The sequence below is a fragment of the Typopeltis vanoorti genome, chromosome 15, assembly GCF_054136105.1.
Source record: "Typopeltis vanoorti isolate ZY-2024b chromosome 15, IOZ_Tvanoo_1.0, whole genome shotgun sequence".
In the NCBI taxonomy this organism is placed as follows: Eukaryota; Metazoa; Arthropoda; class Arachnida; order Uropygi; family Thelyphonidae; genus Typopeltis; species Typopeltis vanoorti.
The window spans coordinates 37,085,134-37,108,563 of NC_143563.1; the positions used below are offsets into that span (position 1 = coordinate 37,085,134).

The window sequence follows — 23,430 nt, forward strand, 5'->3', positions numbered from 1 at the left end:
CCTTTTCCGCCTATCAACCAATTTTTGCAACCCACAAATCTTCAACCTGTTTGCATAAGATTCATTCCACAGATCTGCTATCATCTTGGTCACTCATCTCTGGATCCTCTCCACCTCTTCCCCATCAAGAAGAAACCCTGGCACCCATATCTGGGCACAGTAGTCTAGATGGGGTCTTATCAAGGCTCGATATAGAGGAACAATAACTTGTTTGTCTCTGTTTGTTAAAGTATTTTTCAGCAACCAAGTGATTTGATGAGCTGATTTAGCCACTTTTGCAATGTGCCCCCTAAACTTCAACTCCCTATCCACCAACACTCCCAAATCGCTGGCCTCATCAATCTCCTGGAGTATGGTTCCATCAGTGTGATATACTGCTGCTAATCTTTTCACTCCAAAATGCATAACCTTACACTTTCCCACGTTCAGTTGACATCCATTTTCCCTAGCCCAGTCCTCCAAACTATCCAAATCATCCTGCAAAATTTTGACAACCTGTGCACTCACAATTGCTCTACCCAACTTTGCATCATCAGCAAACAAGTGAACACTTCCTCTCAGATCCTTTCCTATATCGTTAATGAACAAATTGAAAAGTAGTGGTCCAAGAACAGAACCCTGCGGCACACCACTAGTCACAAGCCGTCTTTTGGACTCCACTCCTGAATAAACCACTCTCTGGTATCTCTCCATCAACCACCCCCCTATCCATCTCACCAACCCTATATCCATCCCCATCTACTGATTAGAGTTCCATGTGGTATCCTGTCAAAGGCCTTGGCAAGGCCCAGTAGAATCACTGTAAACCCATTACCCTTATCCAGCTCAGCCATCACTGTGTTATAAAATGTGAGCAAGTTACTGAGGCATGATCTGCTCTTCACAAAACCATGTTGTCCCCCATATAGTATCCCATTTTCATCTGTCCAATCCTGTATTCTTCTCTTGACTAGTTTTTCCAAGACCTTGACAATGATTCCTGATATGCTAATCGGTCGGTAATTTACAACAGCAGTCTTGGAACCTCCTTTATGCAGTGGAACTATTTTCCCCTCTTTCCACCCCCTCGGGATTAACCCAGACCTGAGACTCAAATTAAACAAAATGGTCAAGGGTACTGACAATTATTTAGCTGCTTCACGTATGACACGAGCTGGTATACCATCCAATCCCACAGATGTATTGATATTGAGGTTTTGCAATAGACTACTCACCTACACTTCATACACCACAATTCCCGTATAATCTATTGGTTCATTCATTTCTGCAATGTCACCACCTGGAAGATATATTCTTGCAAAGTGCTCGCTCAGTAATTCAACTATATCAACTGATTCGGTTACCTCATTACCATCGGCATTCTTTCAAATGATTTTGCCATATACATTTTTTCTTTTACATGCAACATATCGGAGAAACTGTTTAGGATTCTCTTTAGCCTGCATGGCCAATGTTCTTTCGTAATCCTTTTTTCCTTTTCTTACCACACTCGTTACCCTCTGGCCTGTGCTTTATACCGTTCATGTGCCTGCCGGTCACCTTTCTCCTTAAATTCCCTCCATAGTTGTTTCTTTTTTTGCAGCTCAAGCTTAATGGTGTTATTCACATTTAACCTCTACTTGATTTATTATTCGGACTCTAGGTATACAGTCAGCCATTGCTTCATGCAAACACGTCTTAACCGCCTCCCAAGCACCATCAACTTTTAGCCATTGCAGTTCAGTGCCATGGCACTGAAACAATCAATCTCCTAAGCTTGTCATACTTACCAGCCTGATAATTCCACGTGTACCCTGTCTTAATTGCAAATTCCACACCTTTAGCCACCTCCCAAGTCAAGGGCCTGTGATCACTCTCACCAATTTGGGGGCAACGTGGTCATATTCGTTACAGCCAAATTCTCAGATACAATTACTAGGTCAAGCACTCTCTGATCCCAAGTATTTTCCATTACATGCTGTTGCAGATAGTTATCCCTTAATAACCGCATAAAATCCAATTCCTTCCTCCCATGTGTCCTCTCCTCCTTCCCATCAATGTAACCATAATTCAAATCTCCCATAATAATTACCCTCCTTCCAGTCATTTCTTCTATTTGCTTATGCATACTATCTCCACCATCTATTCTATCACCTGGTCTATAGTAATACCCAACTGTATATTTTGTTCTGCTAGTTTCACCAAATAGCCTATTTTGATGCTCTTTTCTCTATCCTGCAGTTTCACTTCTATTTTTCTTGGCTGTAGCTCATCAGCTATCATCAATAACACTACTCCCCCCATTTTATTCAACCTTTCACTCCTGAACACACTATACCCCTCACATTCAGTCCCACTAGCTGTGTCATATTCTGTCAGCCATGTTTCACTAATGCCAATAACCTGTGGTCTGGAAGTGCCAACCAAGGCCAAAAATTCTTCCTTCTTGTTCCTAATACTTTTGGTATTAGTACACATGAATTGCAGAAGCCGATTTGTCCCATCCCTATTTTGATGCCTTATATTAACTATCCCATTCTGAATCGTGGTATTTCCTACTCGCTTCGACATATTACACACATTCACACACACTCAACTGTCTCCCTAAAATCTGCATAGCTACTCCCCCCCCCCAATAACTCTAGTTTCCCTGATTCTGAACATCCACTTCCAATACATTCGACAACACCTTTTCAAGTCTCTGTACACCAAATTCATTCAAATGTAAACCATCCATTTTATATAAATCCTTTCGCCCATCGAACTCATTCCACACATCCACAAATTCCACACCACTCATCAAACATAATTCACGCATAAAGTCATTAGCAATTATGGCCCTCCTTCTATACTTTTCACTGTCATACCACAGCAACAGACTCACCATCCTAACTCTCCCACTCTTCTCTTTTGCTACCTCAAGCAATTCCTTCATGTTCTCACTCATAGCCCCTTTTTGTATCCTTTCAAATCATTTGTACCTGCTACTACTATCAATTCTTTCACCTGCTGCTTTTGCATTCTAATTGACTCGCTTACATTCTTAACGTTCGCACTGGGTTGGTACGATTTTGTTACACTCTCAACTAACACACCTCTTAATAAGGAATCTCCATACAACACACGTTCTTTCATTTTGTTTACACTTGCTATCATACCTTTATTTTTTCTATCGTACTTTTGCCGATTATTAGTCGATTGGTAAACATTTTTGCCAATCCTCCAACTGCCAATTTGCCATATGTATCGCTGTGCGTTATAAAGCGATCGCACTCATTGCATCAGTGTCATCATTTTTATTCTCTGATGATTCATTCAATCGTTCTGTTTGTTTACCTTCATTCTCACTTTTAACGCCACTCTCACAGCTATCAGGTAGTACCTTGCAAATATCACCATTCATACCTCGAATATCACTGTTATCTAGATTCTCACTTCCATCAACGATATCACTCACATGACCTGAAGCACTCTTTAAATCCTCACATTCTTTACACTTTTTGCACACATTCACTCCACTATCATTGTTTAACCAGACTCCAACCGCTCTCCTCAATGCATACATTTTGCAAACGGTACACTGAATCAAATCTTTTAAGTTAAGATTTTTAGACTAATATGGCGATCTGGACGCTATCTTTGTATTCCTGTTTATGGGAGCCATGTGCACAGATAATCGTATCTAGCGATTTATTATTAAAATACTCAAAAAACACATAAAAATCACCCAGACTTGCTAAAATACTAAAAGTAAACACTGCTATGTAAATACTATGCAAATTCATCAATTTTTACTCAAAATATCACTTATCTGTTCAGGAGCTATCCACAAATACGACATACCATATAGCCCTCTAGTGGCTATACTCCATATACTATGTATCCATCTCCTTTGTCACTACTAAATCCATGCTGTCCATCAAAGATAACATATTTCAACCCAATTCTGGATCCTGGTTCTTACCAGCCTCTCCAACACTTCAACCACAACTGACACGCAAATTAAAGATGCCAAGAAATTGTATTCTTGGTTTAATCCTTTGTTCAAGTGTAAGCAAACAAAGTTGTGCGTGAAGTAATTTCCCGACTATCGCTTGCCTTAGTATCCTATAATGCAAAGCACATACCTTATGAACATGTATAATACTATGCATTATGTAAAGGGTCACTTATCAGATTGGTTTCAACATTTATTGAGGTCTCATCAGTGGAAGACAGACCTAGAAGTGATACCAAGTTGAAGTAATGCAGAAGTCATTTACATATAAAAGTAGCCAAAAGGTGTCACACCTTATTACTAAAACACTCTGGATTAGAAATAGATCTTGAAACCAAGAATATAATTTCTTGGCATGTTTATAATGTGCACACTTGTCTCACACCTGATTTTACTTCAAACTATTTTCCTTTTCTGTACTGCTTTCAATTCTAACTGCTGACTTACAGCTTAAATAGAGACTATATTGAATAGATCATAGGAGGCATGTTGATAGGACTACGTTTGAAGAGCTGCAAAAGATAAGTGATTTAGTTTTAAAAAAAAAATAGCGTTCTCAGTTAATAATTGTGCTAGAATTATAGTTTATTGCAGTAGACAAGCTTATACGTTGGTTATGCATTATTAAAACACTTAAGGAATTGAACAACGTAGTTAAGGATATAAATTAAATTAAACTTTAATAAATATTTTCCGATATTTCGGCAATGTCACGTTGCCATCTTCAAAAAACGTTATGTGCACATAGGCACTACAACACAGAAACTGGGAATGAAGAGATGAAGCTATTGTTCTCCTAACAGTCCTGATGGTGCCCTCTAGCAGGCTAAGTAGGTGTTCTTGGCCGTTGGGCTGAAGGTCTGCTGATGTAGGCCTCCCAAATTTGGGGCAGTCGCATACAACCAAATTTGTTGAGGTTTGGAGAATTTCTTAGGGCTGAGGCTGATTCCATAAAGAGTCTTTCAAATTTGTATTTGCTACGGTGTATCACTGTAGCTATCTTCCACCATATTCTGTGGCGTGTATCCAGAGCATGGTCCGCAAGCCCAGAATGACTGTATTTGTGAAAACGGATGTAGTCCTTGTGTTCCGAAATTCTGATATTCGCTATCCTGCCTGTTTGGCCAAAGTAAGACAGTTTACAACTGCAAGGGACCTGGTAAACACCAGGTAGGTCTAGGGGAAGTGGTTGGTCTTTAGTGGAGCGGATAAGGGATGCCAATTTTCTGTAAGGTTTGTAACAGGAGGTCAGGTCATGTTTTTTTAAGATTTTGGTAATCTTTTCTGAGGTGCCTCGGATGTAGGGAATGGTGATGGATTTAGAGTAATCCTTGTTGTGGAGGGGATCTGTGGTTTGTAGGTTCTAATATTTTTTGGATTTTTTTGGGGGGGTAGCCATTGGCTGAGAAAGTGTTGAGGATGTGATTTAGTTCAGTGTTTAGGGCCAAGTCGTTTGAACAGATTAGTTTAGCCCTGTTGTAGAGTGTTTTCACTACTCCATATTGTTGTGAGGGGGAGGGGTAGTGGGATTGTTGGTGAATATATCTGCCTGTATGGGTGGGTTTTCTGTAAACTGAGAAAACGAAGGTTCCATTAGGCTGGCGGGTGACTAGTGTGTCTAGGAAAGGGAGGCTGTTGTTTTCCTCTTTTTCTAGAGTGAATTTGATTCTGGGGTGTTGGTTGTTTAAGTGTGTTAAGAAGGAGAGAAGTGTTTCAGAACCATGTGGCCAAATAGCGAACACATCATCAATGTAGCGAAGCCATATGGTTTTTTTTTGTGGGGCAGAGGCTAAGGCTTTTTCTTCAAAGGTCTCCATAAAGAAATTGGCCAAGGGTGGGGAGAGTGGTGAACCCGTGGCTGTCCCCTCTATTTGTTTGTAGAATTTTCCCTGCCAAACGAAATAGCCTGAGTTCATTGTGAACTGAAATAAGGCTGAGATATTGTGAGAAAATTTAGCTTGGATTAGCTCTAAAGTTTCCTTGAGTTGGACATTTGTAAATAAAGAGGTGACATCAAAGCTGACCATTATGTCAGTATGTTGGAGTGTAAGGTTTTCTATGCTGGCTTGTTTAGCTAATTTGTATGTGGGGGGGAATCAATGCCATCCACTATGGGACGTAATGGCACATTTTCTTTGTGTATTGGTTTTCTCAGTTTACAGAAAACCCACCCATACAGGCAGATACATTCACCAACAATCCCCCCCCCCCCTCACAACAATATGGGGTGATGAAAACACTACACAACAGGGCTAAACTAATCTGTTCAAACAACAAGGCCCTAAACACTGAACTAAATCACATCCTCAACATTTTCTCAGCCAATGGCTACCCCCCCTCCACAACAAGGATTACTCTAAATCCATCACCATTCCCTACATCCGAGGCACCTCGGAAAAGATTGCCAAAATCTTAAAAAAACATGACCTGACCTCCTGTTACAAACCTTACAGAAAATTGGCATCCCTTATCCGTTCCACTAAAGACCAACCACTTCCCCTAGACCTACCTGGTGTTTACCAGGTCCCTTGCAGTTGTAAAATGTCTTACTTTGGCCAAACAGGCAGGACAGCGAATATCAGATTTTCAGAACACAAGGACTACATCCGTTTTCACAAATACAGTCATTCTGGGCTTGCGGACCATGCTCTGGATACACGCCACAGAATACGGTGGAAGATAGCTACAGTGATACACCGTAGCAAATACAAATTTGAAAGACTCTTTATGGAATCAGCCTCAGCCCTAAGAAATTCTCCAAACCTCAACAAATTTGGTTGTATGCGACTGCCCCAAATTTGGGAGGCCTACATCAGCAGACCTTCAGCCCAACGGCCAAGAACACCTACTTAGCCCGCTAGAGGGCACCATCAGGACTGTTAGGAGAACAATAACTTCATCTCTTCATTCCTAGTTTCTGTGTTGTAGTGCCTACGTGCACATAACTTTTTTTGTAAGTTCCTTTAGAAGATGGCAATGTGACGTTGCCGAAATATCGGAAAATATTTATTAAAGTTTAATTTAATTTATATCCTTAACTATGTTGTTCAATTCCTTAAGTGTTTTAATAAAGTTTATTGCAGAGTTAATCTGTTTAGCATAAAAGTTTGTTTTAATTGGTGTTAAATTAGTATTTTGATAAGATACATTTAGCGTAGCTAGCACATGGCACCAATGATAAGAAAGGCAATGTCATCCAAATCATCACCGTCTTTGTTAAATAAATTCAACCCAAGGGAGTTCGTTCAGTGTAACATCTGTGGGATGTGTGCTTTTCCGAAAGTGGCTGGAGTTTGGTTCGATAATGATAGTGGTGAGAAAGTGTGTCGAAAGTGTCAGGAATGCGAGGATTTGAAGTGTGTCTCAGGTTGCGAGATTGATATAATAGATGAAAGCCATTATGTGATTGAAAATAGTGATATGATAGAAATTTGCGATGTAGTGCCAGATAGCATTAAGAGTGGCGGTGAGAGTGAAAGTAAAAGTACAGAGCGTGAGAATGGTTTGAGTGATAAAAAAAAAAAAAAAGAAGAGTTAGTTGCAATGAGGGAGATCGCACGGTTGCGTGGAGTGATACATAGGGTGAAGCTGGAGCGATTGCAAAATTGTTTACCGAGTACATCAGCTAACAGAAAGAAGCAAATGTGTGATAAGAAAAATGAGAGCATGATCGGGAGTGAAAAGAAAATGAAGGAGCAAGTGTTGTACGGTGATTCACTAGTAAGAGGTGTAATAGAATAGAGTTCGATAAAATCGTACTTACTGGGTGCGAAAATTGAGAATGTAAATGAGGCTATTAGAGTGCAAAAGCAGAGGGTGAAAGAAATGAAAGTAGTGGATGGAACAAATGATTTAAAAGGTGATAAATTTTCTGAGAGAGAACCTGAAAGAATTACTAGAGAGCAAAAGAAAAGAGTGAGAGAGTTAAGATAGTGAGCCTGTTGCCACGGTATGACAGAGAACATTTGAGAAGGAGGGCCATAATTGCAATTGATCTTATTTGCAGGTTATGCAGGAGGAGTTGTGTGGAGTTTGTGGATGTGTGGACTGAGTTTGATGGGTGAAAGGACTTATACAAGATGGATGGTTTGCATCTGAGTGGATTTGGTGCGCGGAGACTGGAAAAAGTGTTGCTGAATGATGTGAAAGTGAATGTGCAGAATCAGGGAAACTAGAGCTATTAGGGAGGCGTGTGTGTGGGGGGGGGGGAGTGGATATGCAGACATCAGTGAGGCAGTTGAGTGTAAGAATGTGCATAATATGCCTGAGCTGGTACAAAGGACAACAAATCAGAATGGGATAGTTAGTATAAGGCATCAGGATAGTGGTGGGACTAACAGGCTTCTGCTCTTCATGTATACTAATGCCAGGAGTATTAGGAACAAGGAAGAATTTTTGGCCTTGGTTGGCTCTTCCTGGCCACAAGTTATTGGCATTAGTGAGACATGGCTGACAGAAGATGATATAGCTAGTGGGATAGAATGTGAAGGGTATAGTGTGTTTAGGAGAGACAGAGAGAAAAGACTGGGGGGAGGAGTGTTATTAATGATAGTCTGATGAACTGCAGCCAAGGAGAATTGAAGTTGAACTGCAGGATAGTGAAGAGAGCACATTTGAGGCTATTTGGTGTGAGATTCAGACTAGTGGAACAAAATATACAGTTGGGTGCTGCTATAGACCAGTTGATGGAATAGATGGTGAAGATAGTATGCATAGACAAATAGACTCAATGAGTGGAAGGAGGGTAATTGTTATGGGGGATTTGAACTATGGTAACATTGATTGGAAGGAGGAGAGGACACATGGGAGGAAGGAATTGAATTTTATGTAGTTATTAAGGGACAACTACCTGAGACAGCATGTAATGGAATATACTAGGGGTTCGAGAGTGCTTGACCTAGTAATTGCATCTGAGAATTTGACTGTAATGAATGTGACCACGTTGCCACCAATTGGTGAGAGTGATCATAAGGTCTTGACCTGGGAGGTGGCTAAATGTGTGGAATTTTCAGTTAAGCATGTGGAATTACTCGGTGGGTAAGTATGACAAGCTAAGAAGATTGCTTGGTTCAGTGCCATCTCAAATCTAGTCTCTGGCTATGCTATGTTGATGATGTGTTTGCTATTTGGCCACATGGCCCAGACACATTTAATACATTTTTAGTGCATCTAAATAGCCAGCACCCTAAAATCCACTTTACAGCGGAACTAGAAGCCAATGATTGCCTGCCCTTCCTGGACACTCTGATCACACGTCTTCCAGAAGGTTCCTTATCATTTTCGGTTTATAGAAAACCTACACATACAGGGAGATATTTACAGAAACAATCGCACCATCACCCTTCTCAACAATATGGTATCTTAAAAGCACTAACCCATAGAGCTAGAGCAATCTGTTCCAATGACATTGCTCTCACTGCTGAATTTTCTCATCTGCACCACACCTTCCTAACAAATGGCTATAATCCCCATAAGATAGATAAAATACTAAATGCTACCCAGAAACCCCCCCCCCCCACTATCACAGATGACTACAACAAAACTATTACCATCCCGTACATTAACGGCACATCTAAAAAGATATCTAGGGTGCTTAACAAACACCAACTGCGCACTGTATTTAAACCTTATGTGAATTGGCAACTCTCATTCGTTCACCTAAGGACAGATTCACTCCTTTATCACATTCAGGAGTCTATGAAGTGCCCTGTACTTATCATCGAGCTTACTATGGACAGACAAGAAGAACTGTGGACATCTGCCTCAGTGAACACAAAAAACATATCCAGCACTTTCACTATGGCAAGTCAGGTCTGGCATCCGTGCGGTTAGCCTAGTGGTTTTGTGCTTCGCAACCATATGCCTGGGGAAGGAGTGTCTTAGGTTCGATTCCTGTCGCCGACGTGAGGAGCTAAAGGATCTTCCTCAGCCATAGCCAAGTTAGTCGGTCTTGGGCATGGACAGCAGGGTTTTTTCCGCCAGTTTATCTGGGGTTTTTCATCCCGCAAGCAGGCAAACCGGCCCCAATGAACACACAGGGATACAGCCAGGAATACTTAGAGGCATAGGGGTGACCATCCTATCCTCGTACTTCGGTTACGAAATCCAAGCATGCTTGGAAGGTTGTGGGCCTTAAAGGCCTGTTAAAGCCATAGGGATAGGGAAGTCGGGTCTGGCAGACAATGCTTTGGATACCCAGCACACAGGATCAATTTGAAAAAAACAAAAGTACTGCACAGAAGCTTCTACAAGTCAGAGAGGGTGTTCCTGGAATCAACAGAAGCCTTAAAACATACTCCAGACCTTAACAAGTATGGCTGTATAAATCTACTGAAGATTTGGGAGACAGTCATCCTAAGACTAAATTAATATTTATTTTAATTTTATTTTTTTCAAAATACCATTTTATGACATAGATGGTATTGTATTATGACTTTAGTCTTATGTTGCATGCTGCAATTACTTATACTAGCCCGACTGTTACACCAAATTGTGGTTGTCTTGCATTTGTAACAAACTTTGTTTGTGTGCTCTGAAGATGCTGGATATAATACCAGCAAAATACCAGCCGGCAAAGGTTGGTCGATTGATAGAGCCTCTGCTACTAATGGCTTGGTTAAGTAAGTTTGAGCACGGTTAGTAGTTGGAAGGGGACCAATCGTTCAATGCTGTTGGCACATTCTCCCTCGACGAGTCTTTGAATTCCCTGGAGGTGTCAAATAATATTATTAATATTAAAAATATTAGCTTTTAAGTTAATAAATAGTTATTTTCTTATCAATCTGTGTTCGCATCATGTTTTAAATCCAATTCAACATGTGTGGATGTTAATAGTTGTTCTTGACATGATGTTTAGGGCCTCCCTCGACAAGTCTAGGGACTCCTTGTAGTTGCCAATAATACTAATATATATTGCTTGATAAAATGTCCAATTTACACCATATAATATGTAGTGTTTTGAAGAGCTTTCCTTTTGGCACTTTGTCATATGCCTTTCCCAGATCAACAAAAAAAAACTTAAATACAGATCCTTGTTATGTTCCCAAGATTTCTCAGCTATTTGTCTTAAAGTGAAAATCTGATCCTGATAACCTCTATTTGGTCTGAATCCAGCTTGTTCTTCACCAAGTTTTCCTTCCACAACTTTTCTTAGCTGTTTCTCAAGTATATTTGCATAAATCTTACCAGGAACATTCAGTAGGGAAATACTTCTGTAATTCTCACATTTATTTTTATTTCTGAATTATGCAATACAGCCACTGTAAAACTTTTATACTCCCATATTTTAGCATTTCTGGTCAAATTGCATTTACTCCATCTACACCTTTTACGTATTTCAGAGTTTTGATTACTTTTTCTACAAGTATGAATCCGACTGCATTCCTGTTGTGAGTTTTCTACCATTGTACTGCCGCTGCTTGTTTCATTTAGCAGTCTTTCAAAGTAATTACTCCAGACATCTTGAATATCTTTATCATCAATTTTTATGTCACCTTTATCATCCCTGATTCCTTGTACATACTCTTTCCTTCATATCTGAGCTTTTTCAATAGCCTCCAGAATATTTTGCCACCTTACTAATATTTATTTTGCATGTGCTTACCAGTCTTCCCATGACTTTCGTTTAGCTAGTTTTACACTGTGTTTTGCTTTCTTACATTTTTCTCTGTATTTTCTAAGAGCACATGCTGACTTACTTGCTAGGAACTTACTATATGTCCTCTTCTTTTCTTTTACTATCTCTTTAACTTCTAAGTCTGCCCGGGTTCTGATTTTTCTATCCTTGCAGACAACCTCACCACATGCCTCTCTGGCTGAATCAATCACTGTTTTCTTCACAATTTGCCACTTAATCTCGAAGGTTTGGTTTTATTTTAAAATTCTTTCATTTTTTCTTAATGATGTTCTACAGTTCACCTCTGAAAGTTACTCAACCTTGATTTGTTTTAAAACTTTCTTACATACTTTTCAATATGAAATTCAATTTTATCCTGCTCAAAATTAAATAATGATCCCTTCCCATCTCAAATTCTCTGTATACTCTTGTGTCCTGAACCAGTGGGAAAACATCAGTGTCGACAATAACATAATCAGCGAGTCTTTTATTCATTGCGTCTTCTTTCCATGTGAATTTGTGTACATTTTTGTTGGAACATTGTGTTAGTAATGACTAACTCGTGTTCCAAACAGAAATCCAGTAGGAATTAACCATTATTATTAGCTTTGTGCTTTCTCCAAATTTTCCTAAAACATTTATATATGTCTGGTAATCATTTCCTACTCTGTTGTTTAGATTTCCAACAAGGACCAATGTTTCCTCTTTTTTTTTTTTTTTATTGAGCCAGTTGCCCTCTCTAATGCCTCAAAAAAATTCCTCCATTTCTTCCTTGGTAGAATCTTCTGTGGGACCATAAGCACAAATATGTCTCATTGTCCAGTTCGCCATATTTGTCACATGACTCTACTTGATATTGCCTGTCATTTCAAGAAGATTATCCTCATATTTAGTGTTGAATACTGTAGCTACTCTCTTTTTTTCTGTGATTGTCATTGCCTAAATGTAACATTTTGTGATTGTTGCTTAGAAAGTTCTCGTTTCTTTTTTTTTTTTTTATTTATTTTTAAATTTTGTCATGCCCATTATGTCGATCTGATACTTATGCAATTCTTCTACTAGCTCCATTTCTTTTCTGGTGATGCTTCTTATGTTGATATTACCAATCTTTAACTCGGTTGATATTGAGTTGAGACATGTTCTGGGATTTGTTCCAGTAGACTTTGTTTGCCCTGGTTCCCTGACTAAAACAACAAGGCCTTGTTTAACCAGGTGAAGATTCAGCCAGCATAAAATTCTGTCATGTTGTACCATCATTTTACATTGTGGTTTAAGCCAATAAGAATACAATTTGATTGGCTAAATCCCAAATTGCCTGCCCATCCTTGTTTGTTCTAGGTAGATACCTGGAACAAACCTGTTAGGTATCCAGATAGATACCTAACAGGGTGCGCCAGAAGAAGGTGTGGATTGGACATTAGGTCAAGAATCCCAGTTGGTTCTTTACATTCCCTTAACAAGTTACGTGGAGGTCTCCACCTAAAATATTTCAGAAAATTTAGAACTTAATACATTTGATTTTGCAATTAATTGGAGAGTTGGGTATCTCTGACAGTTAATGTATTCTGTGCATTATTTGAAGAAATTTGGGCCTTTATCTAATTTTGAAATCACTGAAATTTTTAAAAATATTTTGTTTGATGGCTTTTCAATAAAGGAACATTCATCCATCTGCAAGATAATGTTCTTGTCAGCTGACTGCTGTATAATCTTTTGAAGTCACAGAAAATGTGATCTTCTAAATTTGCATATTTGGTGTACACAGAACATGATATATATACACACACACACACACAGACACACACACAGTGGTGAGCTATAAGGGGTGCGTGCGAGCCCTTAATTAAATTTTTCTAAAATTTGTGAGCTCTTGTTCTTCTTGTTTATTTTTCAAAAAAAAAACACATAATTTTTTGAAATATATTAAGCGACAGACTCATACGGTAGCCTAATAAAAATTAGTCTATTCAGCAGTGTATAGATTATTTGGAATTATTGTTTCAACTCCTCTATAATGGATGGGATGTGCCCAACTTTGAAAATAAAAAAAGCGCATGCACTATCTTTGTGCGCTACCAGAAAGAAGAATGGTAGCCAATTGTATGGTAAAACCGTTGATTATCACTTGAAGTATAAAAACAAAAGAGAAATATAACATATTTCACTATTATTGTGTTTAGATAATATTTATTTATTATTTATAGATTGTTTGTTATAAAAACTTCTATCGCAAACAAAACAAATTTATTTCTTCTTCTTCTTCCTAACATGGAATATAGGCCATGTGGCCTGTTCTGGTCTCATGCCATCTCTTTCTTGGTCTTCCGATTCTTCTTTTTCCACTTATTTTGTATCTACAAATTTATTTTGTTTATAAAAAATGCTGACTATTGATTATGTGCGATTATAAAAGATTTTATTCTTATTATATTTTGATAGTTAAAAAATGTTTTTCTTATGTAAGATAAATTAACACAGATGATTGTGTGCAAATATTTCATGCTTAGATCAAGAAATATTTGTTTAAAAATGATAACCTTTATAGGTTGATTGCCTCCTCATACTTTTTGATTGGCATTTGTACACAAGCTATATTAATAAAAGTTTTTGTGTGAAATACGGCTTTTTTTTTGCTTGACGATGCGAGCCCTTTGTTAAAATTTCCATAGCTCACCACTGTGTGTGTGTGTGTGTGTGTGTGTGTGTGTGTGTGTGTATATATATAAAATTAGTTTGAATGACTATGTACTGAGAATGAAAATTAGACACTGCTAGTTTTGATGTATAAATCAACTTCAAGTATCACAGGCAAAGAATTATATAAAATAATAGAGACATGATAAAATTACATCAACAGATCTAGTATAAAACACAATAGTACATTTTAAAACAGGAATGCATGCTGGAGTTCCAATTGAAGTTGACTACGTGCGTGAGCTGTCACGAGTGCGCCAATACTGGACAGTGGCAATGTGTGCATCAGAAAGATTGTAGCTAAGGCTGTTGTTAATATGGGATGAATCGAGCGATATTTCTCTAGATTCGATAATCTTTCTTTCAAGTTTATCATAACACACATGGATATTAGAAGTTTGCAGCCAGTCTACGAGGTGTTGGCTGCCTTCATCCGAGTTGATGGAGAAGAGAACATGGCTAGAGAGAGAGAGCGCTGGCCCTGGTCCTATTGTAGGAGATGTCTGTTTGGTGTTCTTCCATACGTAAAAGGATGGATTTAGTTGTGTGGCCATAATATGGTTTGCCACATTCACACAAAATCTTGTAGACTCCTGGATACTGAATACAAATATGTTTCACTTTAGGTCTACTTAGTATGGAGCGAAGTTTTGGAAACGTAGTGAAGCAGGTTCTAATGTTGAATTTCTTAAGAATTTGCCAGTTTTGTGGAAAGAGAGCTGATGTATGGCAATGATATAAAAGCTCTAGGAGGAGAAGAATCTTCAGTAGCAGTTGAGCGATGGAAAGATAAAAATTATCAATCTTTTTAAGAGAGAAACCATTGTTGACAAAAGTCCTTTTTAGTAACTGGAGTTCATTTTCAATTTCTGTTTCATCTGTTAGTAAAGATCTGGCTCGATGTGCCAGGGTTGAAATAATATCAAATTTTTGCGGAGGGTAGTGATGGGAAGAAGCACGAAGGTATCTGTCTGTGTGTGTGGGTTTTCTAAAAATGGAGATTTTGATATTTTCAGCATGTCTCATAAGTTTTAGGTCAAGAAAGGGGAGACAGTCGTTGGATTCCAGTTCGTAGTTCAAACTCAACAAATCAGATTTAATGGCAAGTTTTGATATAGTTTCTCTCTTCACGAATATTCCTAATCAAGAAGTCCTCCATCTTCTCCATAACAAACTGTCCAAGAAATTCTTTTCCTTACTTTCTCACTGTGTGAATTCAGGATACCTCAAATACAAAAACAAGATTTACAAACAGAACTCGGGTTTGGCTATGGGCAGTCTGCTCTTTCCAATTCTTGCTGACATATTTCTTAAGGATTTTGAAGAAAAAGCAATTAATTCCTTGATTCTAAAACCCAAAATATGGTATCGTTATATAGATGATATATTCCTCATCTGGGAATATGGTGTCAACAACCTCAATTTTTTTCTAGACCACCTCAAGTTTCACGAGAAAATCAATTTTACCTACTAACTGGAATCCAATGACTGTCTCCCCTTTCTGGACCTAAAATTTACGAGATGCGCTGAAAATATCAAAATCTCCATTTTTAGAAAACCCCCACACACAGACAGATACCTTCATGCTTCTTCCCATCTTTTACAGATGAAACAGAAATTGAAAATGAACTCCATTTATTAAAAAGGACTTTTGTCAACAATGGTCTCTCTCTTAAAAAGATTGATAAATTTTTCTCTTTTCATCGCTCAACGGCTATTGAAGATCCTTCTCCCCCTAGAGCTTTTATATCATTGCCATACATCAGATCTCTCTCTCCACAAAACTGGCAAAAATTCTTAAGAAATTCAACATTAGAACTTGCTTCACTACGTTTCCAAAACTTCGCTCCATACTAAGTAGACCTAAAGTGAAACATCTTCTTATTCAGTATCCAGGAGTCTACAAGATTTTGTGTGAATGTGGCAAACCATATTACGGCCAGACAACTAAATCCACCCTTTTATGTATGGAAGAACACCAAACAGACATCTCCTACAATAGGACCAAGGCCAGCGCATGCTCTCTCTCTCTCTCTCTCTCGCCATGTTCTCTTCTCCATCAACTCGGATGAAGACCGCCAACACCTCGTAGACTGGCTGCAAACTTCTAATATCCATGTGTGTTATGATGAACTCGAAAGAAAGATTATCGAATCTAGAGAAATATCGCTCGATTCATCCCATATTAACAACAGCCTTAGCTACAATCTTTCTGACGCACACATTGCCACTGTCTAGTATTGGTGCACTCGTGACAGCTCACGCACGTGGTCAACTTCAGTTGGAACTCCAGCATGCATTCCTGTTTTAAAATGTACTATTGTGTTTTATACTAGATCTGTTGATGTAATTTTATCATGTCTCTGTTATTTTATATAATTCTTTGCCTTTGATACCTGAAGAAGTTGATTTATACATTGAAACTAGTAGTGTCTTAACATTAAATCCTTTCTTTTTCATTCTCGGTATATAGTCATTCAAACTAATTTTTTATAACAATATCTACCGAGTAAATATGAATGATAATATATATATATATAGTTTGTTAAAATTGACTATTAGTCATTTAAATAGTTTATTCATTCTGGCCAGAATCAAATGTAACATAATGCAGAAAAATATTAGTATGATGAATAAAAACTATCAAGGATGTTTAAGAATTTCTCTTGGTAAATCTTTATCAGTGGATAGGAATCTTTATATGGGCTTTTTTCAGTCGAAGGCGAGTTAGCCGATTTCATATGGGGGTAGTAGAGTTTTTCATCCAGCATATAGATAAATTAACCTTGAAAACAAATGCAATTTACAGACAAAACAATACTAGTGGTGGCAGTAGATATTAGATTTCATTTCTGTAGATCATCATTTCCCAAAGTATGTTCTTTTGAAAACTGGTGTTCCACGGAAAGTGAATAAGTGTTCCGTGAAAATTATCAAAATTAATATGAACTTGGAATGGTTTTAAATGCTGCGACAAGTTCAAACATTTGAAGATCAGGTGCTCCTCACTTTGTGTGTGTGGATTGTGCTATTAAGGCCAGCATGTGCTGCCTTGACTCAGCCTCCCGTTGTTGACGACACCTCCAAGTGTGAGAGAAGTATGGAGGTATATATTCTCGATATATATATATATATATATATATATATCGAGTATACATACGGAGGTATATATACTCGATAGGCGTGCCAGGCTGCGATGCAATGCATCGCATCCGGCACGCCTATCGCAGCAGCAAGCGATAGTGTGCGCTTAGCTTTACATTGAATACGAGACTGATGATACTCAACTCTAACCAAGGTGTTCTGTTAAAATTTCAGGATTTGTGAAGTGCTCCTGTCGTGGGAAAAGTTTAAGAAACTGTGGTGTAGATGATGGTAATGGCTGTACAGTATGGTTGGTGGATTTAAGTAGTGGAGATGGAGAGTTGTAGAAATTGTTGATTAATTTTTGTTGGTAGATTAGAACACACACTGATAAGTAAATAAATGTTTATTAACTTATTGCTGATATTTTGTTGGTATTCTATCCAGCATTTTCAGAGCACAAACAAAAAAGTTTGTCATAGTACGTCGCAACAGTAATCCGGTGTAAAAATGGGACTAGTTCGAACAATTGTAACGTACAACACAAATACTGTTTTTTGTGATCTGAAGATGCCTGATAGAATACCAGCGAAATATCAGCAATAAGTTAAACAGTTATTTACTCATCAGTCTGTGTTCTAATATATACTGTCAAAATTAATCAACATGTATGACGAACACATAAACCTTTCCACAATTTGTAGAAATTGGTCCCCTCCCTCTGAGTCTTTGGAATTCTTGGAGGTGTCACGTAATAATAGTTTTAAAAAAATTTTGTTAAAAAAAGAAAGGTAATGTTGCAAAAAAGACGTGTCCTCTAAAATAACATTGAAAAGTTTCACACAAAAAAATAATTATTCTGCTTTAACACAAATTTTTGATATAGAACTTATTACATGTTTGTAATTGTTTTATATAATGCTCCCCCCCCCTTTTTTTTTCTTTGCTTTCAGAACAAGAACTCAGATTTTTGTGCACCTCTAACATCATTCGATTGGAATGAAGTTGATCCTAATCTTCTTGGGACATCTAGTATAGATACTACATGTACAATTTGGGGTTTAGAAGTAAGTGTTTATTAATTATTCAGAACATCATCAAACTCTTAATATTATATTCAGCTGTTTATGATATATCAGAAAATAAATACAGATGAGTTTCATGCAAGGTGCATCAGTTAGAAAATGCCAGCCTATTCCCCACAAAGAACTTTCTTCTTATAGAAAAGGATTTGGAAAAATATAGGTAAGGTGTTACTGTTTGGGGAAGGTGGAAATGAAATAGTATTCAGTAAGTTATATTATGTTTAACATCTTATAAAAATGTATCTTCATATTACATTTTGTTTTTCTTATTGTGCTGTTGCTTTGGGAACTAGAATAATGACCCACATTATAGCGCCTCAGTAGCGCAATTGGAAGAACAACAGTACATTGCGCCCTTCGATTAGAAAAGACCTAAGTTCGATTCTTGTTGAATTGTATTATTAGATTGGAGGAATCTTTATATGCGCTTTTTCATTTGAAGGTGAGTTAGCCGATCTCATACGGCAGTAGCAGGGTTTTTTCTCCTGGAAATGGAAATTCAGGTTTTTCATCCCACATACAGACAAATTGGCCCTTCAGAACACACGTAATTTACAGACAAAAAATACTAGCTGTGGTGGTGGTAGGTGTGGGCAGTAGATGGCTTTGACATAGATGATTGGTAGTAGAGGTTTGGTATAGTAGTGGTGACAGAGTTATACAGTGGGTGTCCTCCCACAATGAGGCTTCGGTGTGGAGTCTTCAATCTTCTTGGAGGTGTCACGAATTATAATAATAATAATAATTTTCCTACATCTGGGTCTTTAAGAATAGTTTTTATAATTTTGAATGGACCAAATAGTGAAAGTTTTTATTATTGAGAATTATAAACTAAAAATGCTTTGAATAGCTGAAGACAAAATAGTGAAATTAATGTTAATTACCATTATCCTCATTCCCAGGTTTCTTTCTACCAGGAGGCTTTTCCAAACTTCCAGTGTCAGATCTTTCTAACTCTCTTTCTGTCTCACCCACCCCAATTTTCTCCCCTTTTGTCTTTTTTTTTTCTTTTGAGAACCCTCTTATATCATAATAGTGAAGTGATTTACACATGTATCTTTTAGTGCATGGTATGACAACTATTATCTTGCTCATTGCAAACTGATTCACAGTCAGTTTTTCTTTTCTGTAAGACCTCAGGCATAGAATGTATTGTAAGACCTGAATTTTTACTGTCATCGTGAATTAAAATTTTTATTATTTTAATAGAAGCTTTGTGATGAAGCGATAATTGAGTAGCTTCAATTATAACTCGAAATATGTTAAAAACATACATATGCTCAGTGAAACATTATTATTATTATGTGGCACCTCCAGGGAGTCCAAAGACTCATCGAGGGAGAGTGTGTCCTATTAACCGGGCTCAAACTTGCTTAATTTTTTGCGAGCCATTAGTAGCAGAAGCTCTACCAATCGATAAACCTTTGCTGGCTAAGGAATGCGTTTTTATTTATTAAACATGCTTAATAAATTAGAATTAATTGCAGATATTTTGGTTTAACTACCTTAAATCATTGTCATTAGAAAGTGAATAATGAGAAATTCATAAACAACAATTCAACATGAGTTCCAGGTTAATATTATACTGTAGCCATTATGATCTGATATATGAACATTATTTAAAAAAAAATTAAGCAGTTCAAAAACAAAAACCCAAATCTTAGTCTCATTTGCAAACTTTTAAGAAAACATAGATTAATTCAGCTAGAGAAGCATATGGCGAAGTTTTCTGCAAGGATAGAAAAAAAAGAATACCAAAAGGAAAAGGAAAAGAAAAGAAAGCATACGGATAGTTCCTAACAAAAAAAAATGTCCTAAAAGAATACAGAGAAAAATGTATGCTGTGTATAAAAGAAGCTAAACAAGTGTTCTTTGAACAACTGTTGATTGATCCTAAAGCATTTTGGTAAGAATATAGAAGATAAATATCAGGAAGGATGGTAAAATGTACTAGAGGCTCTTGAAAAAAACTTGGAAATGGAAAGAAGAGTTCTGTAAAAGAAATCAAAGGTGATATGAAAACAAAGATAACAATGTTCTTGATGTCTGGAGTACTTTGAAAGAATGAAACAAGCAGGAACAGTAAAGTAGTATAGTAGATATATGTTTTTAAAATAAGGGACACTCCTAAACGAAAACAGGCAAAAATAGCCGTAAAAATAGTAGTATAGAACTTTTGTAGATCTGGAAAAGCATACGATAAGGTGCATAGAGAAAAGCTTTTCAAAACACTGCAGTTATATAGGTAAATGGAACATTATACAAATCAACAATAAATTAAAGTCTGCAATAAATTAAAGATGCTAAGAAATTATATTCTTGGTTTAATCCTTGATTCAAGTGTAAGCAAAAATATATGGTAGTGTGTTGTCTTACTTTCTACTCATATATCTATTCTTTAGTCTTTGGGTCAAATCCCTGTCAAACTCTCATTCGGGTATCACGTGGTACCTATGGGGGACAAAGGAATTGCCTCGAGATCGAGCCAATACCAGAGCATCAGATTGTCTGAGATCAACCCCTCGTAAAACACTAAGAAATTTATATTTCGCTGCGCCACTTAGATTAAACAATATTATTAATCAAGAGGTGATCCCAAGACAGTACTTAAGTGATATCTTGTAATTTCGCAGACGTGGCCAAAATCTATTCTTATTCTAGTCTCCCGCCTAGGTTCGTGGTACGTTTTTATAAGCGGTGCATTGGATTCCAGAAATCTCAGATATTCTTAGTTGGGTACAAAAGCAAGGTTTATTAGCTATCATAAATATGTACGTACAATACAATAAACTTAATTCCCACCTTAAGGGAGTTCCTGACAGTCTGGATAGAATTAGAACAATACAATAATATAAGTATACTCAAACTGATTAACTGTAAATCTCTGAAGTAAGATTTCTTATTTTTACCCTTAAATACCTTAATCATGCATGATTATCACAATAACTCTCTAATTTCATTAGTAATTCAATCAAACCACACAAGATAGCATTTATATCTTTTACAATCCCTGCATTGAAAGCAATTCCTTACTTTAAACATATTCTTAACCTCCTAGAACATATTATGCAACTCTATCACAATAGGAGACAGTAAGATTTTAAGGTCTCTATAGATCACTACAGTTCAGTCCTAATTAATATCATTAATGTTCCTTCCTCGTTTTTTTACAACGTGGCACAAATCTTTCATTCACAATCGGCAAAATACAAATAAAGTATACTTATCTATCCTTGGTTCTGCGTCGCATCAAAGATCTACCGGAATCTGCCTCTCCTTAGACGAAATGTCCATGTGCTCCGATCTGGCTTTCTATGGATGGCCGGGCTTATTCCTTCTGCAGAGATACTACGTCTACTTCCGCCGCTGCCTCTGTCGAAACCCTCCGGAATGGAGGCACTGCCACCTTTCACCTGCTCACGGCACCGCGTGACAAACACCAGGAGATCCAGGAACAAAAAGCTTTTTTTCAGGGGTGCTAGAGCCTTATATTTTCACCTTTCTTTCTTGGCGATCTCACATTCCGCAATGTCTACCCAACGCACTCACGTGGGCTCACGTCACGGCGTCCAGTTTTCTCCGCTATATCCCACGTGCGCTGACGGCACATGATTGCTTGGGAGCGAACCACTCCTTCGTGTTGTTGCTCTGTGACCTTTGGACTTTATCCCCCCCCCCCATCTTGAACTTGTGCTAACATTCTATATCTCTTAGTACACAATGCTCTATTAAACTTTGCTGCAGGTCTACACTTCCATTATTATTTAACTAATTTGTGAGCGGTACAAAATGCATACTTATTTGTTTCTCATAGTATGAAATATTGGATATATTTACAATGCATTATTTTTATACTCAGAGGCAAGCATGGTATAATGTTTCTTATTGTGTTTTTGCTCTGTTATACAAAGATAAGATGAAATATTTTATGTTCCAACTTATCAGGGTATAACAAGTGATATGTACTTCTCTCCTTGCTCCTTCCCCTGATGCTATTAGAGTATTCGAGGGATAGGGGTGAGTCTTTCCTATATTGCTAAGTCATTTCGTCTTATGCAGCCACCGAAGGAGGCAAGCTAGCCTCGATAGGCGCCGGTCCCAATCCCGGATAAATGCGAGGGTTGATGTCAGGAAGAGCATCCAGTCGGAAAACTTCAGTACCAACTCAAACTATGATTATGAATCAAAGAGAAAATGATATAAGGGCTAGGGCATACCTCTTAAGCGACGCGCAGCCACATCGCCCTACAGCTGCGTGTGGACGAGGGCTACCACATCAAGGGCGGGTGCGGTTAAAGAAGCGAGCCCAGCAGGTGGAGAGGATGTTGCGAGTGGGAACACTGAATGTTGGAAGCATGACTGGAAGGGGAAGAGAGGTGGCAGACATGATGAGGAAGAGGAAGTTGGACATTTTATGTGTGCAGGAGACAAGGTGAAAAGGGAGAAAGGCAAAGGAACTGGGAGATGGATATAAATTGTTCTACTCTGGAGCGAATAACGAGGGAAGAAATGGTGTAGGAATTGTGGTGTGCGGCAGAATGAAGGGTGAAGTACTGGAAGTGGGTAGAAGGAACGACTGGATCATGTGAATGAAATTGGGTCTTGGAGAAGAGCGGGTGGTCATATTATGTGTATATGCCCCGCAAGTTGGTTGTACAGCAGAGGGAATTGGAAGAAAATGAGATGGTGATTGGCGGAGGAGACTTGAACAGGCACATAGGAAGACAGAATAGAGACTGTGAAAGAGTGCATAGTGGCTACAGAGTGGGAATGATGAACCAGGAAGGGGAGAGGGTTGTGGACTTTGCAATAGCGTTTGATCTGGCAATTGTGAACTCGTTTTTCTACAAGAGGGAAGAACATTTGATAACATTTAGGAGTGGTAATAACAGCTCACAAATTGACTACATTTTGACTAGAAGAAAACATCTTAAGGTTGTGACAAATTGTAAAGTAATTCCAACAGATCAAGTAGC

At 37.9% G+C, this 23,430-nt stretch overlaps 1 protein-coding gene across 6 annotated transcripts in view; it reads left to right on the forward strand.

The window, feature by feature from the left end:
* Nucleotides 1-23,430, forward strand: part of wap (DDB1 and CUL4 associated factor wap) — a 292,568-nt gene that overhangs the window by 109,092 nt on the left and 160,046 nt on the right. For all 6 annotated transcript variants that reach the window (XM_090404556.1, XM_090404554.1, XM_090404560.1 and 3 more), the window contains one exon: nt 18,323-18,436. In XM_090404556.1, coding sequence (XP_090260682.1) covers nt 18,323-18,436 — 114 coding nt within the window. The remainder of the gene's footprint in view (nt 1-18,322; nt 18,437-23,430) is intronic.